The 26,350-nt window shown below is 34.7% G+C and overlaps 4 protein-coding genes across 5 annotated transcripts; 2 read left to right on the top strand and 2 right to left on the bottom strand.

The window, feature by feature from the left end:
- Positions 1-1,873: 1,873 nt before the first annotated feature.
- On the bottom strand, positions 1,874-2,799 carry LOC109187500. The gene is made up of 2 exons (XM_019337701.1): positions 2,413-2,799; positions 1,874-2,317 (listed from the first exon to the last, which is right to left on the bottom strand). Exons 1-2 carry the CDS (start codon positions 2,676-2,678, stop codon positions 2,089-2,091), a joined length of 495 nt encoding a protein of 164 aa, XP_019193246.1. The 5' UTR covers positions 2,679-2,799; the 3' UTR covers positions 1,874-2,088.
- A 6,793-nt stretch (positions 2,800-9,592) lies between these two features.
- LOC109187502 (protein SENESCENCE-ASSOCIATED GENE 21, mitochondrial-like) lies at positions 9,593-10,322 on the top strand. Its single transcript, XM_019337704.1, has 2 exons — positions 9,593-9,766; positions 10,031-10,322. Exons 1-2 carry the CDS (start codon positions 9,735-9,737, stop codon positions 10,248-10,250), a joined length of 252 nt encoding a protein of 83 aa, XP_019193249.1. The 5' UTR covers positions 9,593-9,734; the 3' UTR covers positions 10,251-10,322.
- A 2,559-nt stretch (positions 10,323-12,881) lies between these two features.
- Positions 12,882-23,784, top strand: LOC109187486 (1-phosphatidylinositol-3-phosphate 5-kinase FAB1B-like). Its single transcript, XM_019337687.1, has 12 exons — positions 12,882-12,953; positions 13,117-14,313; positions 16,115-16,858; positions 17,434-17,587; positions 17,677-18,021; positions 18,374-19,219; positions 19,305-19,636; positions 19,876-19,999; positions 20,093-20,260; positions 20,590-21,999; positions 22,782-23,048; positions 23,125-23,784. Exons 2-12 carry the CDS (start codon positions 13,706-13,708, stop codon positions 23,449-23,451), a joined length of 5,325 nt encoding a protein of 1,774 aa, XP_019193232.1. The 5' UTR covers positions 12,882-12,953; positions 13,117-13,705; the 3' UTR covers positions 23,452-23,784.
- Positions 23,785-24,150: 366 nt separating this feature from the next.
- Positions 24,151-25,294, bottom strand: LOC109187501. Of its 2 annotated transcripts, none has more exons than XM_019337703.1 (3): positions 25,021-25,294; positions 24,794-24,921; positions 24,151-24,419 (listed from the first exon to the last, which is right to left on the bottom strand). In XM_019337703.1, exons 1-3 carry the CDS (start codon positions 25,216-25,218, stop codon positions 24,317-24,319), a joined length of 429 nt encoding a protein of 142 aa, XP_019193248.1. In that variant the 5' UTR covers positions 25,219-25,294; the 3' UTR covers positions 24,151-24,316. The 2 variants fall into 2 exon arrangements, with proteins under 2 accessions (XP_019193248.1, XP_019193247.1); XM_019337702.1 differs by having other exon boundaries at positions 24,151-24,422; positions 25,021-25,290.
- Between the last annotated feature and the right edge of the window lie 1,056 nt (positions 25,295-26,350).

Below are 26,350 nucleotides of genomic sequence, written 5' to 3'. Positions count from 1 at the left end.
AGGTGGTGAAAGTGTCATTTGTTATTTTTTATTTTAATCAAGTTTGTTGTTGTTGTTATGTAAAAATAGCACCGTAGTCACAAATAATCAATATCGCTCCCACTAAGAGCTTGAACCCATGATCTCCCATTTAGAAGAATCAATTCATGTCACTCGACCACAGAGTCATTAGCAATCAACTTGTATGTTAAAATATGATCTTTTAACTATAGCGCAAACATATTTGTTCTTTAATAATTGTCTCATAAGTTTTTGATATGGTCCCTTAAGTATAAGGTGATGAACATATTTTGTTTCTTAAGTATCCATCAGTTGTATATAAGCGCAAACAAATCTCATTTTTAATTTCAACTGTCAAGCACTTTGTACTCAGATGGCATATAGTGACATTTTCTATGTGAGAGGTCATGAGATCGAACTTTAGTGGAGACGTTGTTGACTATGTATTCTGTAATAGAGTCAGTAACATTAAAAAATATAAAATAAAAAAATCTCAATTTCAACTAAAGAGAAAGAAACTTTGTTGTTCTAGTATTGGTCCAACAATAAAGTTTTGAAAAGTAAAATATTTTTATCCTCAAAGTCTTCACTCTTAATTTCCTATAATGACGTGGTTTATGTGCATTTATAGCAATAACAATGGTTGTGTATGTATCTTAATTTTTTGTCAACTTTGTTAGGCCAACAATGACTTGCTCTATATTTTCCTTTTTTTTTTTTGTTTGACAAAAAAAAATTGTGAAAACCCGAAAATTAAAATTAAACCGCCCACCTCCCCACCCCCAACCACAGAAAAAAGTACTATTAGATTTCCCATGAATTGATTAACCTCACATACTTGTAATTGGATACCAAATGATCCAACCATATAGTAACATGTCATCATGATGAAAATTTTAGGAAGAATGTGTAGTACTCTTTTAAAAATAAGACGGAATGCTTTTATCGAAGAATTTCCCTAAAATTATATTCACCTACTTTCATTATTGTATATGGGGTATTTTTTTTCTTTTTCTTTTTGGAGTCATTCTCATAAAATTCGATTCAACCAGTTTTGTAAAGAGGAATAATATGTTAAAATCAATCCAAATTTTGAAAGCAATCTTAAATTGTACACCTTAATATATTTCTCTCTATCATATTTTGTACATTGGTATTTTTTATTACAATTTTATTACTCCGTATTATTTATTTATTAACTTGGGATATTTTAAAATAAAATAGAATCCCATCAAGCAAAAAAATAAAAAAATAAAAAAAATTGAATCAATAACAAATAAATAAATAAATAAGTTGACTTGCATGTAGGAGAATTATATAATTTAGTCAAATTAATAGTGCACGGCTCCGTGAAAGTTTGAATTAGAGTTAGTTATTATCGAGACAAGATTGAATTCAAGTGCAGTGAATACAAATTCAAGCATCTTAATAATTGATTTGAGAGCTTATAAGTCTAACATTTAGTTGTAATAATTTATTATTATAATTTTCGTGTAAAAATATTACGCGTAATATTTTTTATTGGATTGAACATATTCAAGTCAAGTTAAACTATGTTGAGTTTGAATCAGGTTCAAACCATTAGAGCTCCAAAATTGCGTTTTGACTTTTGGAATCGAGCCAAATATGATGGTTTTGTATCAAATAATAGAGTAAGGAAATTGTGATAATTGATAAAGTCCAACTAGTTCAATAAATAATATTTGAGATAATATACTTAGAATCGAACTTCAACACCAACAGTGTGGGGATTATGCTCAAAGTAGGCATCTGTTGACATTTAGCCCCGCCCGGGGTTGATTAGCAAATTACACAGGTGCAGTAAATTGAATTAAAATGACTTTGTGTTACGGGTGCGATTGTACGAATGAGATTTTTTGTCACTTGATCCGTGCACGTGCCTATAACACTATAACTCCAACAAAAATTATTGTCCAAGATTCACTAGTAATATTCTCCCTATATTATATGCTACAACAATTATATTCCCTTCGAGTTGGCAAGGGTTTCAAGAAAAGGAAGTGTAAATAATTACCCCAAAAAGAAAAAGGAAAAAAAAAACAAAACAAAACAAAAAAAATTGACAATCTACGAGAGAGTGAAAATAGCTCGGCGATTGGAACACGGCGACAACGTCTTGCTCCGGTGTGGGTACTCGTCTAACTTTAAAGCACTGGCATCACACCGCCGGCGGCCGCCGTCACGGCGGTGCCGGAGAGAAGCCAGTCTATTTTTAGTAGCAATCTCTATCTCTTTCCTCTCATCCATAAGAATCTGGCGGCTTCTGCACTCCACGCTGCAGAACCCCTGATCACCCCTGCACAAATCACAACCGTCCACTTCAGAACACAATCCCAGAAAACAAAACATAGATTTTTACGAGTTTCCAATTCCAGGTTTTCTGGCAATTACCTGTACATGTACACTTGTTTATCGAGCCGGAGAGCTCTTCTGCAGAGACAACACCATTTAAGAAAACAAGGTTGCTGCGGAGCTCTGGGTTTTCTGATATTCAATGCAGACAAAAGGAGAAGATTGCTGGAAGGACGATGATGATCTCCTTGAGGAAGATGATGGGTAAGAATTCTCAGGCCGACAACACCGCCATGGGAGACATTAACTGCAGATTTTGATCTGTTTGCAGGTTCTTGGTTGAATCTCAATGGAATCCAACCCATTCTCAACACCAATTGAATGTTACTCACTCCGCCTTGAGGAAGAAGAAGAAGAAGAGATCGAGAGATAGAGAGAGAGCAGGGAATACGACAAAGCGTGTGGTTTTGAAAATGGAGGTTGAGGGATGGGAATTGGGAGTGGGAGTGTTATTTAATGGCAAATAAAAGTGAAAATGGTGGTGACGTATGCAAGTTAATTGGTATGTGTGGGTATAATATGTACCAATTTTTGCAAAGTTAGATGCGACCAAACTTGTATTCTATGTACCCAAAAAACTAATACCATGGTCGTCTTAATTTGTGGTCCATATTTTATATCATGAATATATATATATATATATATATATATATATATATATATATACACGCATCGCATTTTATGTGAAATTATACCAGACTAAGAAGTCACCTAGGGGTGTAAGGGGGTATTCAATCAAGACTTTTATAAACTTTTAACGACTTTAAAAGTTTGGTGGTATTCGATTTAAATTTTTAAAAGACTCTTTAAAGGTTTATTGGTATTCGAAAAGGTATTAGCAAGAATCAACTTTATGACCTTCTAGTACAAAAATTGTAATCCATCTACTCAACTACCCATTTTTTCAAGACAGTTATATATGTATTTGGTCAATAATATAAAGACAGATAGTGCATCCACATTATATATACTAGAATCATCATACTATGAATCCCATGATAAATATTACCCAGCCCCGAGCTATATGACGATGTTATAATTTAGTATGAGCTGAGATTGTAAAATGCGACAAAATTCGTCTCAGTCCAATACAAATTAGCCATCGGGATTTGTATAATACAATTTAATAGTAATTAATGACTTAAACACCGACTTACAAATGCCTTAAACTTGTAGCCATCCAATCTTTGTGCCCATATATTTGCTTAACCATGAGCGCATGACAACATAGATCCTGTCTCAGGTTAAAAATTCGCTATTAATTACATGTAATTTAATTATACTTTTTTTTTTGAATGCATGTAATTTAATTATACAATTTAGTATATTTTTATTATTATTTATCAAAAATAAAATATTTTTTTTGGAAGAATATGAGGGTGTATCAAAAATAAAATATTGGTACCGCAATTTGTGACACCGGCCTCGTGACCAATTACCTTTAGATTAAAAAATTTATTTGTCAAAAATAAATTCAAATAAAATTTATTCACCTTGAATTATAAGGGAAAAACACATGGAGAATATTTGGTACAGGAGAGATTATGTGTATTGGTACTATTGCACAATATAATTCTTTTAGAATAGAAATAACAACACGTGGTATAAAATTACAGCAATATAATATTGATTCTCACAAAATCTTTTATTTATTTTTAATGTTGTACTCCGTATATTATTATTATTATTATTATTTTTGTGACAAAAACAGGTAAACCTCACTCTTATATAATAATTACAACTTACAAATCAGTTAAAAAATGTAAATTACATTAAAATGACTTTACGATATGTGATATATTTAACCGAGAGTGTTAATATGATTCAAACTTTTAATTTTTTTAGTACGAAAATCTTACTCTATTCACATATCTAATCCTTTTGGGTGTATGTTGTAAATTATTACGTTGGAATGTTGGACCACGTTAGCTTAATCTGTGTGGGACATGTGACATACACTTTTAATTATTAGTGTGGGGCAGAATTTAAAGAAATTGTTACCTTTGTATATTTGGGCATTGAAAACGTGCAAATTGTGATTAGACTTCCTGAATCCTGACAAGGCTCACAGTGGGAGTGGATAATCTCATCCTTTTGCAATGGACTTAATCACTCCATGTATGTGACTATATAGATGATATATATATATATATGTTGTTGAAAAATATTTTTCAATTGTGAACATCAGACGTTATCTTAAATAAAAAGAGTTTGAATTATATAAATATAATATTAACAATTAGTTAAATTATACACAAAAGTAAAAAAATTATAAGTGTACCATCAAATTTAGAAAATTTACAAATGAGTCATTAAACAATTCAAAGTTATCATTCAATTAAACCAAAATTAACATATTCTTTCTATTTTTGCTGACGTGACAAAAACAGAGGTGGGGAGGAGGTTGGGTTTTTCAAGAAATGTTTTTTTTTTTTTTTTGAGTTATTAAAATAAATTTAAAAATTACTTCGTAATTTCTAATTAATTAACCATCTCAACAACAGTAACCATCAGAACATGTCAATTTTGATTTATTCTCATGATTTTAGATTTTTCAAAGACTCAGTTGTAATTTTTTAGTTGGATGGTCAAATTACGGTACACTTTTGTATGTAGTTTGATGGTCTATTTAATTTTTATTTCGACAAATGTTTAAACTAATGCACAAAGCCTTTAAGGCATCGTTTGGTTCACGAAAAAATATCTGAGGAGAAATAAAATAGAAATTAAATTCCATATAAAAAAAATAAGTTATCATAAAAATTGATTACATTGTTTAGTTGGTGAAAAAGAATTTATTGAGAATATTAATTATGTTCTTTGGTTGGGTTAGAATGATAAAAGAATAATGAGATTGTATGCAATGACCGACCAAACTCTTGTTATTCATAGCACGACCACTTTTGTTGGTCGGCAGTTCTGGTATGTACTTGCCTATATTTTATTACAATTGTATGTCTTTATATTAGTAAAAACTAGTATTTGTCCCGTGCCATGCACGGAAAATATGTTATAAAAATATACCATATATGAGGTTTATTCACATATAAAATTTTTGTTATTTAATAATTATTATGTGTGAATTCCTATGATAAAATTATGAACATAAATATATTTACAATTAAAATAATATTTAAGGTGGGTGATTACTACAAGTCTTAAACTATATTAAAAATTTAGTACATAGTATTTTTTTTTTTTTTTGAAAGTTAGTACATAGTATTTAATATTACAAATTTTTAAGAATTTAGTAAACTACAATAGTAATTGAATTACAATTTTAGAGTCACCACGGATCAAAATTTTTAGACCTTTGAGATTTCTAACTCTAGATGTAGCAACATACAATTGACCTTTAAAGACCAAAATCACAATCTTAGTTCGAACATTGATTTTTTCTTCCAAATACTATCAAATTAAGTGTCTAATCAATAAAAGATGAGAACTAATAATTCGAGAATATAATCTTAATGTTACTAAGCCTACTTCACGTCAATTAAGTTGGAGAGTGTTGTTGGAAGTATCCGATGAATCCACGAATAACGCATCTTTGTCTCCGTAGTCCTCAATATGCACATCAACAATCTTAAATATTAGGCCGCCTAGCTATGCCATATATTAATTTCAAACTTAAGAACTTTGGGGTTGCATGCAATAAAAAGTATATTTTAAATATACTAAGGGTACATTATATATGTATGTAAGGTACTTTCAATATAAAAATAATGTATTTTTAATATATTAAAAATGTATTTGATATTCATGATCCATACAATTATGTGGACCATCGTTCAGACAATAAGTTGTCAGTAGAAATTGAAATATAAATAAATAAATAAATAAATAAATAAATATATATATATATATATATATATTAGAAACTGTCAGTGGAAATTATTATCATTATTATTATTGCAATTATTATTATTATTGTTATTGTTATTATAATTAACAATATTATTATGGTCTTGTGAAAATTAAATGTTAATTATCACCATTTAATTTTCACAAGACCATATGGCTTTATTATATATATATGATGTATGATATTAATTTTATAATAATATATTACTGACGCTCTTCATTGGGATGTGCAATTCATGTGCATTGTGTGAAGACTATGTTAGAACATTGGAAGATTCAATTCACATGTTAACCGGAAAGTAGAGTTTTGTATAGTAGTAGATGTTGTCACATGGCATCATTTGCTAATAAGGAACGCAACAATCCTCGGCGCGGAAAGATGTTCGTGTCATGTTTCGTATTCTATATATAATTGTTTAAGAGTAGCGGTTTTGACAATTGTTATGATATTGTGTAATGTCTTATACATTAATTTTATAATATCTATAAATCACATGTATAATAATCGATGTTCGAATTATAGACAATATTTACAATAAATTGAACTTTTATACTTGTACATTGTACGAATGTACGTTATATTTTTATTAACTATCATCTAAAATTACAGAGATCGACATAAAAAGTGAAGTTTTGTGTTAGATATTGGGCCATAGGCCCATTACCATTGTACTCTTCTGAGAAGGAGAGAGTAACTATGTTCGGAGTGGCATGATTGATAGCACCTGTATATGAAAATCAAGTGTGCAAACCTTGAGGGTCCGGTGGAGATTCCTGATATACTATGTTAGCCTGAGGATATCCTTGGCATACCGAAGATGGCACGTGACACCAGTATGACCCAACACGTGGCAAAGTTGGCACTTGGGTTGCCAGTTGCCGTTGCGCCCTCCACCACGTCCCCCGCCGCCGCCACCACCATGCGGCTGATCGGTTTGGCCACTGTTTTGACTGGACCCACGGCCTCCATTGTTTCGTCCAGAACTGCGGCCTTTTTTGCCGCCTCTTTGTGCTGTGAACGACGCCGGCGAATTAGCTCCGAGACCATCGTGCATCATAAATTCCTCCAATTCCTCCGCGCTCAAGAGATCCGCAAGCTCCTAAGTGTGACCGGTTGGCCACGCACATTGAGAAACAACGCAAGTCCTCTAAACTCTGGCCGTAACCCCCGAAAAATGAACAGGTTTTGTTCTTCAAGTGTCATAGAGGTCGGCTGGCGAGAGTGAGTTCCTCAATCAAAACCCTAGCCTTGCCGATGTAGTGAGCCGCATACATATCTCCTTGATTGAGCTTTTGCAATTTGTCGAGCAGATTTAGACAACGAAAACGAGAGGATGACGCCAGCGCACCAACCACAACAGTCCAAACGGCTCGACGGGTGCGATGACCGATTGCGAGAGGCATGACTTCGCCGGGGATGACATCAACATGGATAATAAGGCTTGGTCCTATCGAATCCACGCACGGTGTGCCGGATTGGGTGTCGCCGCCGAGTCATTGCCGTCAACGGGAAGGGTGGCCGGTGGACATGGATTTGTTCCATCAAGAAACGGAACAACCTGAGCTCTCCAAAACAGGTAGTTCTTGTAGGTCAATTCAATGCCGATGAAGTGGTGAGAGGTGGATAAGGAATTAACCACCGATGTAGCCGAAGAGATAGGAGTATTAGAGACGGTCCATTAAGATGAATTAATAGACCCGTCAGCCATTGGAAAGAAAGCCTAGCTTAACTGATACTAGATGAGAACTGATAGAGTTGTTTATTATTGAATGAATAACAACTATGTACAGATTACATGTATATATAGGAAGGAAGCAATTTTTGCACGAGTATCGTATCTTTGATTTGTGAAAAAGTTTAATTTGTTGCACCGATAAAGGACCATAGAAGACTATCTCAAATCGAGAAGATCGATCAAAACATATTTTCAAAAAAATTTAAACTTAGTTCTTCAAAAAAAAAATAAAAAAATTAAACTTAGAATGACCAATCTTGCCTTGTATCATCCTAATTCAAATAGCCTAATTATTCCTCAAATTGAGGCTTTCAATAGATTAAAAAAAAAAAAAAAAGAAGTTAAAATTAGAATGACCAAATTTGACATGTATAATCAATTAGCGTAATTATAACTTTTTTTTGTCAAAAAAATAAAAAATAAAATAAAAATCTTGCCCTGTATAATCATAATTCAAATAGCGGCAGTGTGGGAGCAACCTCTCAAAGTGAGGGGGCTCCTTGTGCGCAGTGAGCACCGATCTAACCTCTGTGATTAATGTTCAGTTGAGTCACCATGATTTACAACCTCCGGGGTGTGGGGGGCCCTTAGGGTTGGAGTTCAGCTTTTGGAAGAATAATTCAAATAGCCTAATTATACTCCCACGTTTTATGTCAAATAAACATCAGTATCGAATCTCCAATTGTCTTGCTGTCCTCCACATTGATTCCATGTTTAAGCAAAGAATATGAAACCTGCATTTTACCTATATTTAGGATTGTGAAATGAAAAGACAAAGCATAAGCTTTCACAAATTCATCGAATAAATAAATGTATTCTTTACTTTTATATATGCTCCCACGACAATATATATATATATATATATATATATATATATATATTGACTTCTCCTAAGTCTTCCCTACACATCTATTATATTCCAGATATTTATATATTTACAGGGCGTTTGGTTGGAGGGAGGAAATTATGTGGGAAATGAATTGTAATTCCATGTGAGTTGAATTACTGGGAATAAAGTGAGAATTTAAATTCCAGTGTTTGGTTGACAGGAATAAAATTACTGGGAATTTCAATTCCAATGTTTGGTATACATGGGAATTGAAAGGGAATAAGTAGTATAAAGTCAAAAATGTCCATTATTGTTGCTAGACATTAATTTTAGGTTAAAAAAGGAAGGGGTAATTTTGACTCATTACTATCTTTTTTTCCCAGGAATTAAAATAACAGGGGGGACATGAGATTTTAATTCCATGAAAATGGGGGAATTGCAATTCCCTCCAACCAAACTACGGAATTTAATGATCTTTGAAATTAGGTGGGAATTAAGTGGGAAGGGAATTTAAAATCCCTCCAACCAAACGCCCTGTTAGAGTTACTATATAATCATTAATCTCCCTAATTAGTGGGACAATTAATTTTAAAAAATATATAAAAAATATGTTTATAAGAATAAAAGAGTCCTAGTCATATAATGATACAGATTCACAATAACACAAGAAGATAAATATAAGAAATTTTAATGTGACTAGAATACAAAGTCCTAATTAATAAATACCACAGTCCATAAATTCTATATATACCTACTTTTCAAAAGGTTAACCCCAATCCAAGGGAAATCCTATATATACATAATACATAGTTTTGCATGCTTCAATTCTCCCTCCCCTCTCTATATATATACACCTCTTCCGTCTCAGGATTGAACCGTCAACAATTCGTCACAATCTCTCAATCTTATTTGTCTGATCAGTATCATCAATCATGTCTTCTAAGGTTGTCACCAGCTTGTTCAGGTATATATTTATGTTTCTTAATTAATCTGTTTATATATATTACATTAGTATTTGCATCCCGTTAAGCTGAATATTAAATGTGATTAAAAAAAAAAAAACTCTTTTAAAAGAGTATTGCTTGGTACACATGAATTCAAACTCTCGATTTTTTGATTACGTGATTTTCTTTAATTTGTTTTTTTTTTTTATATAATTAGTACATATATGCATTATGCATGTTTGATATTTCTTGCATATCAAGTATTGTATTGCGTGTGATAACAGGAGAGGGTACACGGTGGCGGCGGAGAGAGTGAAGGGGCAGGCGGCTGCGGGGGTGAAGAGAGCGGCCGTGGAGACTCCGGCGGCCGGAGAGAAAGAGGCGGTGTTCTGGATGAGAGATCCGAAGAGCGGAAATTGGGTGCCAGAAATACATTTTGACGATGTGGATGCTGCTGATCTTAGGAAGCAGCTTCTTCCCAGCAACTGCAAAAAGGTCTTTTGAATTTTTTATAGATCGTTGTAAACTGCTAAAGTGTACTATGTTATATATGGTTTCAATAAATCGATACGAGTGCGAAAGGATGTTTGCTTTTTATAACAACATAGTATGATTCTAATTAAAACTCTTTTCCTTTATTATATTCTCTTCACCCTACCAAATTAAATTGTTTAATACTTTAATTTGTTCCTTTTTATGAATATTTTTGAGAAAAATATCAGCGTAGAATATAAGTATATCTTATCATATCCTAGGTAAAAAATATTATTATTTTTCGGATAATAGCTAGGCTAAATTTCTCTCCGGGACTAATGACTAAGAAAGCTTATCAGTGTCTTTGCATAAAGTCTATCTCGTGTCGTGTTTCATAGTTAACCGGCCTTGGTAAATGATTGTAAGGCTAGATTATATTGCCACTAGCTAATTGCAATGCACAATTCAGTAACAATTTTGTTGCTATATTCAAAAGTAGATATTAGAAGATAGTAGATACTCTGATAGAAATTTGGTTGAGGGTGGCGAAGAAGTAGGGATGGATTCAAAAAAATATTAAAACAAAAAAGATAATTTAAAAAAAAAATAAACACATCTCATTATTAATACAAAAGAATGTTATATATATCTGTGTGTATTAAATATTAAGAAGTTATTAAAAACGTAACTGTGTTCAAACTATGGGGAAGGAGTCAAAAAAAAAAAAGAAGCCTATGTTAATGCAAAGATTCAAACCCCTATTCCTTTACCATAACTCAATGCTCAACCAACTCATCTAATTTAACTCTTGTTGATACTCAATAGTTTTATTTTACTAATACTAACAAATGTACTATATATACATATATACATACAAAAATTATATATGGGATGGGGGTGGGGGTGGGATGAGGAGGGCAGCATCCCCTGCCCCCCTTTGACTCCGTCCTTAGAGTATAATTTTTGTATCTGAAGATGACGAATTTGATTCTTGTTCATATTAGTTCAGTAAAATCAAAATCTAATTTTTTTTTTTTTTAAAAAATTTCAAGAAATTAAGAATAAAAATACAAATAAAAATTTTATGACAATGTGCCTAAGTCTCTCTCCATTCAATACCTTCTATCACTATCACTTTTCAATGGGTATGTAGAAAATAGTTGCCACACCAAATATGTAGCTTAAGTGATCGTTCAATCCATATTTAGTCTTAAGTTATATTACATGAGCTCCCTATTTTTATTTTCTCACTTTTACTTCAAAATATGACAGAATTATCTTCATTTTGCATCAAAATTTTGAGTGAAGCTAAGGGACAAAAGTATAGAATACAATTTGAGAGTCAAAGTAATATTTTGAATAGTGGGTGATGAATTTAATTAATGCGGGTAGTCCGAATTTACTAAACCCAATAATAAATGATAAATAGTAAAAGACAATGAATATAGATCGCGGGGACAACTTTTGTATTGATAATTTGATATTGATTCGTAGGAAAATTATAAGGTGAATGTAATATTTAGACCAAGAAGTAGATCTCTTGGACAAAGATGTCCGTTTTTATACAAGGTTAGCTCACCAACCGCCCACGAGAATAGGGTGGGCGGTTAGATCGCAGTTTGACCGCGTCCGCAGGCACGCACCCGATGCTACCTGCCACGGGCCCTTGGGTAGCCGCCGGCCCCAGTTGGGGCCAACTCCAATCGAGGTCGACCTTGGCCGAGGTCAAATCCTGTCGGGTTGCCCTCGGCCCCTCATATCGCGCTTTCGGGTCAGTTTGTTCCGAACTCGTCTCTAATACATTCATCAGTGGGAATTCGTATTCTACAAGAATCTAAAAAAAATATGATCAAAAAGTTAAGATCAAATATAAAAATACAAAGGCACAAGATTTACATATGATTCGATAATGTAACTAAGTCTATGGAAACAAAACAACATTCTATTTATAAAATTACTCATGCATGGTGCCCCAACCCCACACCCTTGATCCACTTAGCAAATGGCAAACCCATTAAGGTGCCTAATGTGTTATTACTCCGTTTCACTTCTTCCAATTCTCCAATAACATATGAACATATCAAACATATACCCAACACGAAATACTAAAAACAAATTGTTATTTTCCAATAACATATAAAACATACATAACATAAGTTATTCATATTATTTTTATAAACTATTAGGTATCATATGCAAGAAGAAAATAGTTATCCATTAGGTAACTTAAATGGAATTCAAACTTCACAGGAATTGAACTTAAGGAGTCATTGAAAATTTTTAACCAATTATAGTAAAATCTTTTGTGTGAAATGTAAGGAAACTTAAAATCACTTAAACAACTAGAGATTTATCTTTTTCATGAGCTTTATTATGCTTTAATTAAAATCTACAATATAATCTGCCGAAATTGGAAACATGGTTATACAAAAATATATAAAATAGTTTTGACCAAGAAAAGGATGATGCGTAATCGCGTATATGTGATAATTACAAGTTACAGTTGTATTTATTTGGATTAAAATTACAGAAAAGAAAATGTAATAAATTAAAGAAAGAGAGAAAATTCAAAGACCTACCCCGTTTGGGGGTATACGCAGTTGCGTGGCAGCAGCCAATTGGCTTAAGTTCCTATGGATTTTTGTCTTCACTCGACACTGATATGTTTCGTATTATTCAATTCATTATGTTTTCAACTTCCAAGCTGTATCCGTAGATGGCCATTTTCGTACAGTTAATTTTTTTTTTTAATATTTATTTATTTATTTATTTATATTTATTTTCCAGCTGACGACGCAGTGTGTGTTTCCTTATTGAATTATCTATTGACAAATATAAATAATTATTACAAGTATTGATATTTATTTTGGGTAATGATTGAGTTTTTTAATTTCAGGTTGGAGATTCATTGATTGCCATGGGGGTTTCTTGATTGTTTTGATTTCTTATATCTGTATATGAATTTCCGCGTCCGGTCCAGCTTGATTTCATCCAGAAATACGTGTTTTCTCCTAATTCTGATTTGCCCGACTTATAAGTTGTGGTTTTGTTTAAGCAGGATTTCTGGATTCCTTTTGTAGGTTCTGTTTGATCAGGTATTTGACATATCGCTGCACGTTTTTGGTTTTATTTATTGGGATTCGGGTTGATTGAAGATATCAGAGTGAGTTATATTGACTGGATACTTTGAATGGTGGAGATCAGGTAGTTTATTGGTAATTGACCGAGTTTTTTAGTCATCAAAATTGGTAAGTTCTTACTGAATCAGGGGTGCATGGTTAGGTTAGTATTTGATGTGTGTTGATTGATGAAGTCAGCTTATTGGTGATCCTTTGATGCTACAAGGGATCAGGGATCCTTAGTATAGTAATTAGGATTTATGTAGAATTTGTTGGATTGTCTTCCCATGGTGGGTCAGGAGTGATGTGTTAGTAGCTAGCAAATGAGCACAACACAATGAGAGGTAGGCAGGGTTTCTTGTGTAGATGGATTCCTTGGATAGGACATGCCTTGATATCATAGGTTTACTGAAATCATGGATCCCTTGGCGGTCTGAACCAGCTAATGTGTCAAGGGACTTTTGGATGCCTGATCAGAGCTGTAGGGTATGTTATGATTGTGATTCCCAGTTTACGTTGATCAACCGTAGGCACCATTGTCGACATTGTGGACGAATTTTCTGCACCAAGTGCACATCTAATTGGGTTCCCACACCATCCAGTCAGCCATGCATGCTACACCAGGATGAGTGGGAAAAAGTCAGGGTTTGTAATTACTGTTTTAAGCAATGGGAACAAGGTATAGCAGCCTCTGCTGATAATGGAATTCAGGTTGATAACCTGGAATCTAGTACTTCTCTTTCAGCAACGAGTTTTATTAGCTTCAAATCTACTAGAACCGGTGACAGTAGTAGCATTACTGTTGCATCAATGCCATATTCTGCTGCCGAACTCAGTCTAAATCAGGCAGCAACTATGGAGTCAACTGTAGACAAGCAGGGTTTCATCATAGCTAGAGATAGTAGTCATATTGCTACTGCAGACCTGGGTGTTTGTAACCAGTCTTCAGATAGATATGCGTTTTTTACAGCAAGGTACTCATTATACATCGCTTGTTATTATTTTGTTATGTTTAACTAATTTAACTTTTTTGCATAAATATTGATCTTTCGAATAATCAGCATCTGTTAGTTCAGTTTGACACTTCAATTGATATGTTGAGTTTGTTACAATGTTTGTATAACAAGGTACTCAATGCTTGGCCTAATTTTTGCTTCTTGTAAAAGGGGCTTCTTCAAAAGCCTCGCCTTCGGATTGGAGTTCCTTGGGAATTAAGGGGACCTTTGGTTCACAACTTTTGAAGGAAGGAATGGAATTCACCTCAAGGGTCATAGAGTAGTTTGTTTTCAAAATTTTAAGCGAAAGTAATTGGAATCAAATAACTCAAGAATAGATTTTTTCTTTAAATGGTAAGTCATGCGTTTTACGCACGAATAAAAAAGAAATTAGGAGAAAAGGAAAAAAAAAATAAGAAGAGAGAGAAAGTTTGGATCGCGTATTTGCAGCACCATATCCACCATCGCTACCTTCATACATCACCACCCTCTCAACTGCCCGTAGCCATATTCGTGTTCAGATTTGCAGATGGAAACTGATTAACCGAATCGCATATCATTGTTCGGTTCGGATCTTATCTGCTCTGCATTTTGATATGTTTCTTCTTTTGATCTGCTTTAATTTGTGCTAGATCTGCTTCCTAAAGATGATATGCGTTGTATTTGAATTCAAATTTAGAGCTTTGTGTTTAACTCAGTCCGCATATTTCTAGCTTCTGTTTAACTCAATCCTCACATTTCTTGAATTCTAGCTTCTTCCCTGGTGACTTGTTTATCATCAAATCCATCAATAGATAATATTATAATCGATTCTGATTCCAATTTACTACCAAACACATACACTACTTTTATTAGAAGTCATTCCCATCCCTAAGTATTTGATTCTGATTTTAATTTTGATTGCCATATTTGAACCAAACACCCTCCCTCAAGTTTTTTTTTTTGGTCCCCTCTTTTTGTTCTTCTTTATTTATTTATTTTTTATATATATATATTTATTATTATTATTATTATTTTGTTTTTTTTTTTAAGGGGTTGGGGGAGGGATTAGATAACTCCTAAATAACCTAGGTCAACCAAAAACTAAGCGTCTAAACCCTTTAAGTTTGTTGGTGGTGTATGCATTACAGCCAAATATATTGCATAGTTGAAGTTGGGGTTACTAGTTGCATTTGAGTGGCATTCTTATCCATATAGCTACCTTTGCTGTCTTAACCTTTTACAATCAAATCCATGCACAAATCTTATGGAGTGGTTAAGGATCTGGTCACTTCTTATTCATATGCAATTATGCATGACCTTGAGTAAATATATCCCCTATCATCAATTTAGACAATTAGTTATACAATTGATTTTTTAAGCCATTACAAAGTAAAAGAAAAAGCAAAGCTTCCTCTAGGATTCTTAATTCATTATTTAATCTTATTTCCCTTCTTTATGAAGGTTGCTAATATTGCCTAATTGTCAAAACTTATGGTCCATATTATGTTTTTGAGGCAGTTCATTAATTCATTAGTTATGTATATGTTTCTAATGAAAATAGATGTTTGTAATTATAAATTATGTTGCAAGGTGATGTCTCCTACATTTTTCACATTCTAGATGTCCTTGTGTGCCCTATATTATGGTTCTGTGTATGTGAGTTATTTGTCTTTCGGGGGTTATAAGCAATTCTTGCTAGACTTCATTGAATGATTTGTTCCTTTCAGTGCAAGTCTTATTTGCAAATTTAGATGCACCATTGCCATTTAATTATTTATTGCTCTCTTTTGGAATTTAGGAGTGATGATGAAGAAGAAGAATATGGTTCATACCAGTTAGGTTCCCAGAGAAACCATTCATCTGAGGGTAATGGTTATTATAATCACATTCAGTTTGATGGTATTGGCAATGAGTTTGGATCACACAAAATTCATCCTGATGGAGAAGCTGTTGATACAAAAAGCATTAGCAGCTCTTCTGTACATAATAGTATGGATTCCCAGACTTCAGAAGAAGTTCAACAGATTGTGAAAAAGGAAGGTGAATCTGACATTGGTTATGATTGTGAAACATCTTCATCTATGTATGTAGCTGAAGATGTTAGTGCTGAACCTGTTGATTTCGAGAACAATGGGGTTCTGTGGCTTCCTCCTGATCCAGAAGATGAAGAAGATGAAAGGGAAGCATTTCTGTTTGATGACGATGATGATGGGGATGCTGCTGGAGAATGGGCAACTCTTCGTACTTCAAGCAGTTTTGGCAGTGGGGAGTACAAAAGTAAAGACAAGTCAAATGAAGAGCATAAGAAAGCTATGAAGCATGTGGTTGATGGGCACTTCAGGGCATTGGTAGCTCAGCTTATGCAGGTTGAGAATCTTCCCATGGGTGAGGAAGATGAGAAAGACAATTGGATAGACATAATTACATCCCTTTCCTGGGAGGCTGCTACTTTGTTAAAGCCAGACACCAGCAAGGGTGGGGGAATGGACCCTGGGGGATATGTAAAGGTCAAATGTATAGCCTCTGGTCATTGCAGAGACAGGTAAAGGCTATATAAGTGAAGTTATTCCGTTGTGTGCATAATTCTATCTTGGCATGCATGTTTAGTATATTCTGTAAGATAGAGGTAGTATTTGTTGGCAGCATTTATCTTTGAACATGGCTTGCTTTCTCAACCATTGTATTTCAATATCGTAAGAGGCATAATGCACTAATTATAAATGCTTTTAAATAGGAATGTTGATCCTTTTATGAATGTTCACCAAAAGATCTAACTGTTTACCCTTTGTAAGCACAAGTTTTCTCAACTGAGGGAGAAGTCTGTTTGAAATGTAGTTTGTGAAAGTGGTGAATATACTTATCAAAATGCGAAGAATCATGCAAATTAGTGATAAATTGGCATTTCTAGTCCTCATTTCTAGGACTGTATATATAGATTATAGTATAATGAGCTGCTAATTTCTGTATGAGCTTCTTGTGAGGTTGTAGTGTGTACTATGTAGCTTTACACATATTTCTACAGCTTATTTTTTTTACTTGTGAAGCTTATTCTTAACATGGCTTTATGCATCAATTTAGATATGAAAACATTTTCTAAAACATTCTCTCCTTGAACAGTGTGGTGGTCAAAGGAATTGTTTGTAAGAAAAATGTGGCTCACCGGCGAATGGCATCGAAAATAGATAAACCTCGGATACTGATCCTTGGCGGGGCTCTTGAATACCAGCGGGTTTCTAACCTCTTGTCAAGTGTCGATACTTTATTGCAACAGGTTGTGATCATGAATGTTTAATTTGCATTTAATTTGCGTCAATGTGTTTAAAAAATCTAACTGACCTTTTTGTGTTTTGGGGAATCCAGGAAATGGATCATCTCAAGATGGCTGTTGCAAAAATAGATGCACACCAACCTGATGTTCTCTTGGTGGAGAAATCTGTTTCTCGCTATGCACAAGACTACCTTCTGGCAAAGGATATATCACTAGCTTTAAATATCAAAAAGCCACTTTTGGAACGTATTGCCCGGTGCACAGGTGGTCAGATAGTTCCTTCAATTGATCATCTGTCATCACCAAAGTTGGGATACTGTGATATGTTCCATGTTGAGAAGTTTGCAGAAGAGCATGTTGCGGTTGGGCAGAGTGCAAAGAAGCTTATGAAGACACTGATGTACTTTGAAGGTTGTCCAAAGCCATTGGGATGCACTGTAAGTTATTTACCATCATTTATGGGAACAAGATTAAATATTGAGTTCAAATAGAAATGTTACAGTACTGGATTATTTGTGCAGGGTCTTGTCTTCAGTCTCGTTTCCCTGTTGAATTACCCCAAAAAAGTTGTTAAAGTATCTTGCTTTGGTCTAGAAGTGTATATATAAAAGATACCCCAGAAATTTTTTTTACTTTGAATCCGAAAATCTTCTCACACTAATTACCAAAGTGGTTTTTCATTTATTCTTATGTGGCTGAGATTTTGTTAGAACATTTTACGGAGTGTACTAAATGCTTGTGACCTGTCAAACTCATCTTTTATGGATTTTCGTTATGTGGTTGACTCAGGTATTACTCCGAGGTGCCAACACTGATGAGTTGAAGAAAGTGAAGCATATAGTGCAATATTCAGTTTTTGCGGCTTACCACTTGGCTCTGGAAACATCGTTTCTTGCAGACGAGGGAGCCACTCTTCCTGAATTTCCTTTGGGTTCTCCAATTACTGTGGCACTTCCAGATAAAACATCAACTGTTGTCAGGTCCATCTCAACATTCCCTGGTTTCACCATTCCTTCTAGTGAAAAGACTCTGGGACCTCCACCCAGTGGTGAACCACAGAGGTCATTCACTGTCCCCACTAATGATCTGGTTCAGAAAATGGAGCCAGAAGATTTTTCTACCATCTACGCTGCTATTAGCACGAACTGCATAATTCCCTCAGTTACATCTTCTCAGCAGGGTATTTCAAACTCTTCCTCCAATGAGCCCTCCCTCTGTCATGCACCCGAGGGGAGAACTTTAACATCTTCCAGGGATGAACCTTTAGTACGCAACGATATCCTTGAAGTTTTGAGAGACCATCTTGTATCAAATGATTCTAGGCCATCAGGTGCCCTGGAACAAAGTGTGGAATCCAAGAATGTGCAGAACACTTGTAATGGCATGGATGCTAACCAAATAGTTTCAAATCCAACTTTGCAACAAGAGGTTAAACATGTTCATGAGGAATCAGGTTCTTCAAAGGAAGGGTTTCCTCCATCCTCATCTGACCATCAGAGCATTTTAGTTTCCTTATCATCCAGGTGTGTGTGGAAAGGGACTGTCTGTGAAAGATCGCATCTTTTTCGGATCAAGTACTATGGAAACTTTGACAAACCCTTGGGTCGTTTTCTGCGAGACCACTTGTTTGATCATGTAACCTCTTGTCCTTCCAGTCTTCTTTCTATGGAAAACATCGGACTTTTTTCTGAAACTAATATGGTTTTTACTTTATGGACAGAGTTATCGGTGTCGTTCATGTGAGATGCCATCAGAGGCACATGTTCAGTGTTATACCCACCATCAGGGCACCCTAACAATTTCTGTAAAGAAGCTACAAGAAATTTTTTTGCCAGGTGAAAGGGAAGGAAAAATCTGGATGTGGCACAGGTGCCTGAAGTGTCCACGATTGAATGGCTTTCCTCCTGCAACTCGAAGAGTGGTGATGTCTGATGCTGCTTGGGGTTTGTCCTTTGGGAAGTTTTTGGAGCTTAGTTTTTCAAACCATGCAGCTGCTAGCAGGGTTGCCAGCTGTGGCCACTCATTGCATAGAGACTGCCTTCGCTTTTATGGGTATGATTTCGTGTAGTTTCTTTCAAGCAGAAAATAATCTTTGGATCCCTTGTGTTTATTAGTCTTCTGTCATGTACCGAACAACACCATGACCTGCTAGCATACTAGTAGGTACCTTGCTTATTGTTAATTTGTTATCATAATATGTGAGAATAAAGTGTATACCATGGAAACTGAGAATTTCTAAAATTCACTGATGAATGTTTTCTGAACTTAATCTTTCCATTACTTTTTTGCAGTTTTGGAAAAATGGTTGCTTGCTTTCGCTATGCTTCAATTGATGTTCATTCAGTGTACCTACCACCTTCAAAGCTGGATTTCAACTATGAGAATCAAGATTGGTTACAGGAAGAAGTAAATGAGGTATAAGAATGTAACTTTGGGATTTCTGAGCATGTTGCACCCTTGATTTTTATCTCTTTCAACTTTTTTTTTTTTTGTTTATAAATCATACAGGTTGTTGGTCGAGCCGAGCTATTGTTTTCTGAAGTCTTCAATGCACTTGGTAATTTGGCAGAGCAAAAATGTGGTGTTATGCTTAACAGCAGTATTAAACTATCAAAAACTAAACACCATTTGAATGAGCTGGAAGGGATGCTGCAGAAAGAGAAAGCAGAGTTTGAGGTATATTTTCTGTCTAATATCAAATAAAATTGTTAGCCAAGCTGATATCTTGACCATAGATTCTTGATGTTCTTATCTGTATATATCAATTGGTCAATTATAGTAATTAATCCACAACATCGTTCCAATGATGTTGTATCTAAATGTTCTTTCTTCATTTCCTTATTGTTTTTTGGGGTACCAAAACTTTAAAAGCATGATGTGTAGGATTGTATTATATTTTTAAAATAATGATCCTAGAAATGCTATGAATGGGATAGATTTATCTATTCACAGTTATAACCAGATTTTTCCTTACGATGGTTCTGATGAGCTTTTTCTGTTAGCAGGAATCACTTGAAAAGGTTTTAAATAAAGAAGTGAAAAATGGCCAACCTGCTATTGATATTTTTGAAATTAATAGACTGAGAAGACAACTACTTTTCCAATCTTATATGTGGGACCACCGTCTGGTATATGCAGCTAGTTTGGATAAAGTGAGCCATTGTATTGAAGGTGAGGTTGTCTGTACTTCAGATGTCAACAAGTCAGTTCTTGATAATGACAAGTACAGTGATCCAAATATTCCTCTCGAACCAAGCAGCAAGAGTTTGTGTGATTCCGATCTTGTCTCAGTGAGAGAAAAACTCGATGATGTAGGTTTTGATTCTAATAATCTAATTGGAAATCCAAATAGTGTTTCCTTTGTAATCAACGGCAGTGAATCTGATCCCCTGGTCCTTCGTAGAGTCCTTTCTGATGGGCAGTTTCCGATGATGGAGAGCTTGTCTGACACTCTTGATGCTGCTTGGACTGGTGAAAGTCAAATGAGTGCTGGAACGCCAAAGGATAGTCCTTGCAAACCTTATCATCTGCCAACCATGGATTCTTCAAGAACGGTAGATGTTGAAGACAGTGGAGAGGAGCTCAGTGTACCTAAATTGTCTGTATCTTCCAAAGCCTTAGAAAATACGGAAGATTCTGTGAGCTGGTTAGGCATGCCTTTCATAAACTTCTATAGGTCATTGAACAAGAACTTTCTGGGTAGTGCCCAGAAACTGGATACACTTGGTGAGTATAATCCTGTCTATATTTCATCATTCCGGGGACCAGATGCCCAAGATGGTGCGAGGTTGCTTCTGCCTGTAGGGGTTAATGATACTGTTGTACCAATTTACGACGATGAACCCACGAGCCTTATATCTTATGCACTTGTTTCACCGTACTATATTCTCCAACTCTCTGATGAGCTTGATAGACCAAAGGAATCTGCAGACTATACCATTCCACTACAGTCCTTTGATTCAGGAAGTTTCCTGGGCCTTCAAGCATTGGATGATATTGCATCTTCTGATGAGAGTATCTTGTCCTTATCTGGTTCGCGTACTTTGGATCCTCTCTTATATACAAAAACAATGCATGCTAGAGTCTCTTTTGCCAATGATGGACCGCAGGGGAAAACGAAATATACAGTGACTTGTTATTATGCAAAGCGCTTTGAAGCTTTGAGGAGGGTTTGTTGCCCATCAGAGATGGACTTTGTAAGATCTCTTAGCCGTTGCAAGAAGTGGGGAGCCCAAGGAGGCAAGAGCAATGTCTTCTTCGCAAAGACCTTGGATGATAGATTCATTATTAAACAAGTGACAAAGACAGAGCTCGAATCATTCATTAAATTCGCTCCAGGGTATTTCAAATACCTTTCCGAGTCAATAAGCTCTGGAAGTCCAACATGTTTGGCTAAGATTCTGGGGATCTATCAGGTATGTTATGTTCTTTTTTTTTTTTTTTTTTTTTTTTTTCTCTTTCTTCGGGAAGATAGCAAAACTTTTATTTGTATATGGATGGCAAAAATATTTGATATTATAGTCTAAAATAGAGTTAATTCCAGCAATGGTCCTCCGACTATATTGATTTTTCAAAATTAGTCCCCGACTTTTAATTTGGACACTTTACGTCCTTTGACTTTCAATTTATTTCCAATTGAGGTTCTTTCGTCAGATTACAGTAAAGTGGACTTTAAATGAAAGGGTAAAGTAGTCATTTCATCTGTCTAATGTATAATTCTTCGTATTTCTTCCTTGTATACGCGAGTAGTCATTTCATCTGTCTAATGTATAATTCTTCGTATTTCTTCCTTGTATACGCGACTTCGGACATCATATTCACTTAATTGCTTAATCTCTAATGGAATTTTGTTCTTCGAGTGGATTTATGGATTAAGCAATTAAGTGAATCTGATGTCCGAAGTCACGCATACAAGGGAGAAATACAAAGAATTATACATCAGACAGATGAAATGACTACTTTACCCTTTCATTTAAAGTCCAATTTACCGTAATTTGACGAAAGGGTCTCAATTGGAAAGAAATTGAAAGTCAAAGGGACGTAAATTGTCCAAATTAAGAGTCGATGACTAATTTTGGAAAATCTATATAGTCGGAGGATCATTGCTAGAATTAACTCTCTGAAATATTATGACAATTAGTATATATAACTTGCGGCCATCTGAGACTTGAGCATCTCTCTGTTGGTTTTTATGAAGGTTACATCAAAGCATCTTAAAGGAGGGAAGGAATCCAAAATGGATGTGCTGGTAATGGAGAATCTTCTATTCGGAAGAAAGATTACGCGGTTGTATGACCTTAAGGGATCTTCCAGGTCTCGTTACAATCCAGATTCTAGTGGGAGTAACAAGGTTTTGCTTGATCAGAACTTGATTGAATCTATGCCAACGTCTCCTATTTTCGTTGGAAACAAAGCTAAGAGGGTGTTAGAGAGAGCTGTCTGGAACGACACTGCTTTCCTTGCGGTAAGTTACCAAATTAAATTAATTTAATAGTTAAATAGATCGAATCTCACTGGCTGGGTTCACTTTTACATTGCAGTCGGTTGACGTAATGGATTACTCTCTTCTCGTTGGAATTGACGAAGAGAAGCACGAACTGGTTCTCGGGATTATTGACTTTATGAGACAATATACATGGGACAAGCATCTCGAGACTTGGGTTAAAGCTTCCGGCATCCTAGGCGGTCCCAAGAACGCTTCACCAACTGTCATCTCACCCAAACAGTATAAGAAGAGGTTCAGGAAGGCGATGACTACCTATTTTCTGATGATCCCAGATCAATGGTCATCTTCCACCCTGATTCCCAGCATCTCGCAGGCCGAATTGTGTGAGGAGAATACGCCCAGCTCAACATCTGCAGAGTGATTTTATGAATCTGCTTGTTTATACATTTAAGCATATAGTTTGCAATTCTTTTTGCATCGGTTTCTCTAAGATCAAATACACACATCTATATATATCTACCCCTACAGTTTTTCCATTCTTTTGGGAGGCAGTTGGCATTATATGATTGAATCTGTGATTGTCTCTTCCATATAGATAGCAGGCTGGCTGCCTATACTTCTTTTGTACATTTTTTTTAGTTTGTGCTCTCACTTTGTCTTAGGATCCAATGCAAATTGTATATGTGATTCAATTCACTTGCACTCTTGGCAGATTTTGTGCAATATATGCATTTTTTAAATTCCTTCTCTTCAATTATCAATTGATATGTGTTGTGTGTTTCAGTTTTTGCCATTACAGATTTACACCCACCTCAAGAACTCAAATTTTGCTCTTACCCTAAAGTGGGCAGATTCCTTGTGCGCACCGATATTTGTCCCTGTCTGCTGAGCTATTAAGTCACTGTAGTTTACATTGTCCCAAATGTTCTGTCAGGCCGGGGTGTGGGGTCCTTAAGGTTGAAAATTCGACCTTTTGGAAAAAGAATAACTTGGGATGTATGACTCAACGATAATAAGACAAGACATAACATATACATAATGATCTAAAAATAAGCGATACTCGTTTTTCTTTCATCATCTTTTTCATAAATTTCACCTTTTTATTTAAGTCTGAAAACTATTTTGTCACAAGGAAAACCAAAAATTGAATTAGATTTGAACATGTTTATTAACAATCTAAATTAAAGCAAGACGAAAAATATGTTGTTGAACGAGCCTTAAGTTGTAATCTTCATCTTTACATTTGATCATTAGCAGAGCCAACTCTCTGTAAACAATTAACAAAGTCAGAGAGTTTCACATCCCATCATCTTTTCCCCCATCAACTGCTCCTTTCTCTCCTCCACCTTTAGCCAACTCCTTTCCAGAAGATCAACCATTTCTGCAACCCTACTCATCACACAAACAAAACAGTTGGTAGTTAGTGATAATCCCTACAACATGGGACAATTTCATATGTTGTCACAACTCAGAGTAACCCCAGCCAAATTGGTTAGGTTGACTTACTAATTACAAGGTTCTAAGTTCAATTTTCAATGGGAGAGACCTATTAGCCTTATTGGTTTGAGTCGGTAAGCTATAGACAACCTAGGGTAGTTTATCTCTATATGGTCATTTGTCCGGCTAGGATCACAAGGCAGAGTTTATCCAGTACACATAAGATAATAATTGCAGGTTTCTCTCATAATCCAAAAAAAAAAAAAAAAAAAAAAAAAAAACTCATAATTGCATACTAAGTTGCAGATCAGATAGCTGAGAGCTACCTTGAATTACAAGAAAAACTAGAAACTTGGTGGCAATCAAGCCTTGGGCCTTCATCATACCCTTCACATATTATCTCCCCATTTTCATCTCTGTAACAGACAACACCCTCTGACAGATTTTCATAGACCTGTTCAAGATCAGCCAAACCAAATTAAACCACACATGAACAATCCCAGAATGAAGAAAACCAGAAAAAGAAGATTCAAGATTCAAGATTCAAGAAAACCTTAATCCTGTTCTTGGAAGATGGTGATCCTGCAGTGTGAAGAGGAGATGTGGAACTGTTGATTGAATCATGGTGATTGCTGGCTCTCATCATCACTAAAGCTCTGCCAACACTCCTTCCTTTTCTGATGAAACCAGTTGATGAGAATATTGATGAAACTGGAGATGGAAGAAGAGAAGACATTGCTGCTAAAAACATACAAACAACAAAGTGGGAGAATCAGAAACAATGCCAATCTGCCATTTTCTATACTCATACGTATAATATACAATGATTTGATTGTGACATGTATGGCTCATGGCTGGCTCCCTCAGTAAAAACACACACACACACACACTAATAATAACAATTAACAAATGTTTAATAACAATTAACAAATGATTGGTTCAAGGTGGTTGGGTTGGCCAATGCTGGATGCTTGTCATAAGGCATTAGGACATTGTTTTTGTTTTTGTTTTGTTTTATTTTTATTTTTTTTGGGTGACATTTTAAGTCTTTGAATTACGAAAAAATAATATTTTTCATCTTTTAATTATACTGGTTGTCATTTTTATCTTTTAATTGTCTGTGATATAACTTTTTTCATTTTTTGGTTTTATTATGGTTATATTCAAAAAATTACTTTGCAAATAAATGAGGATGAAAAAAAATTATTTTGTTAATAATTGAGAGATAAAAGGTGACAATAATATAATTAAATGAAGGTAATTATTATTTTCTCTATAATTTAAGATGGATGAGAATTTGATTTCCCATTTTTTATTTTTGTCAATTTGGTTTTGGTGGGGTCCATTCATCTTATCTCTTGGCTGTTAATTAACATGATGAGTCATTGGCCGGTTTGATGACATTATTTAATTTTATTATTTGTATAGTGGGTCTTTGATTATGGGATTTTATGGCTTCTTATTTGCTAGAAATGTTGAAAATTGTGTCACGTAACTAATGTACATTGTACCATTTGATATTTAAAATCTTAAAATGCCGTGGCCCCATCTTACCTATGCACTTATCAAATAAGTTATTTGATGAAATAATAAAAGAGGAAAATTATAGGCATGGAAAATTTTGTTCGACGGATTCGATCAAGAAAGCATTAATATAAATTGAACACATGATTCTGGTACAAAAATTATACTCTATCACTCGGTAAATTATGTTGTGTACTCGTATCCACAATGCATTGTGGACACGAGTCCAAAACGACGTCGTTTTAAGGGAAAACGCCGTCTTCCAGTAATTTTTTTTTTTTTATTTTGTCTCGCCGTTAACGTCGTTTGTGGCATTATGAATGTACAGTTATGTAATAATGAACACAGAGCTTTGACAT

The sequence above is a fragment of the Ipomoea nil genome, unplaced genomic scaffold, assembly GCF_001879475.1.
Source record: "Ipomoea nil cultivar Tokyo-kokei standard unplaced genomic scaffold, Asagao_1.1 scaffold1421, whole genome shotgun sequence".
Classification (NCBI taxonomy): Eukaryota; Viridiplantae; Streptophyta; class Magnoliopsida; order Solanales; family Convolvulaceae; genus Ipomoea; species Ipomoea nil.
Note: the sequence above shows the minus strand (reverse complement) of the source record. Positions and strands in the feature narration are given on the sequence as shown.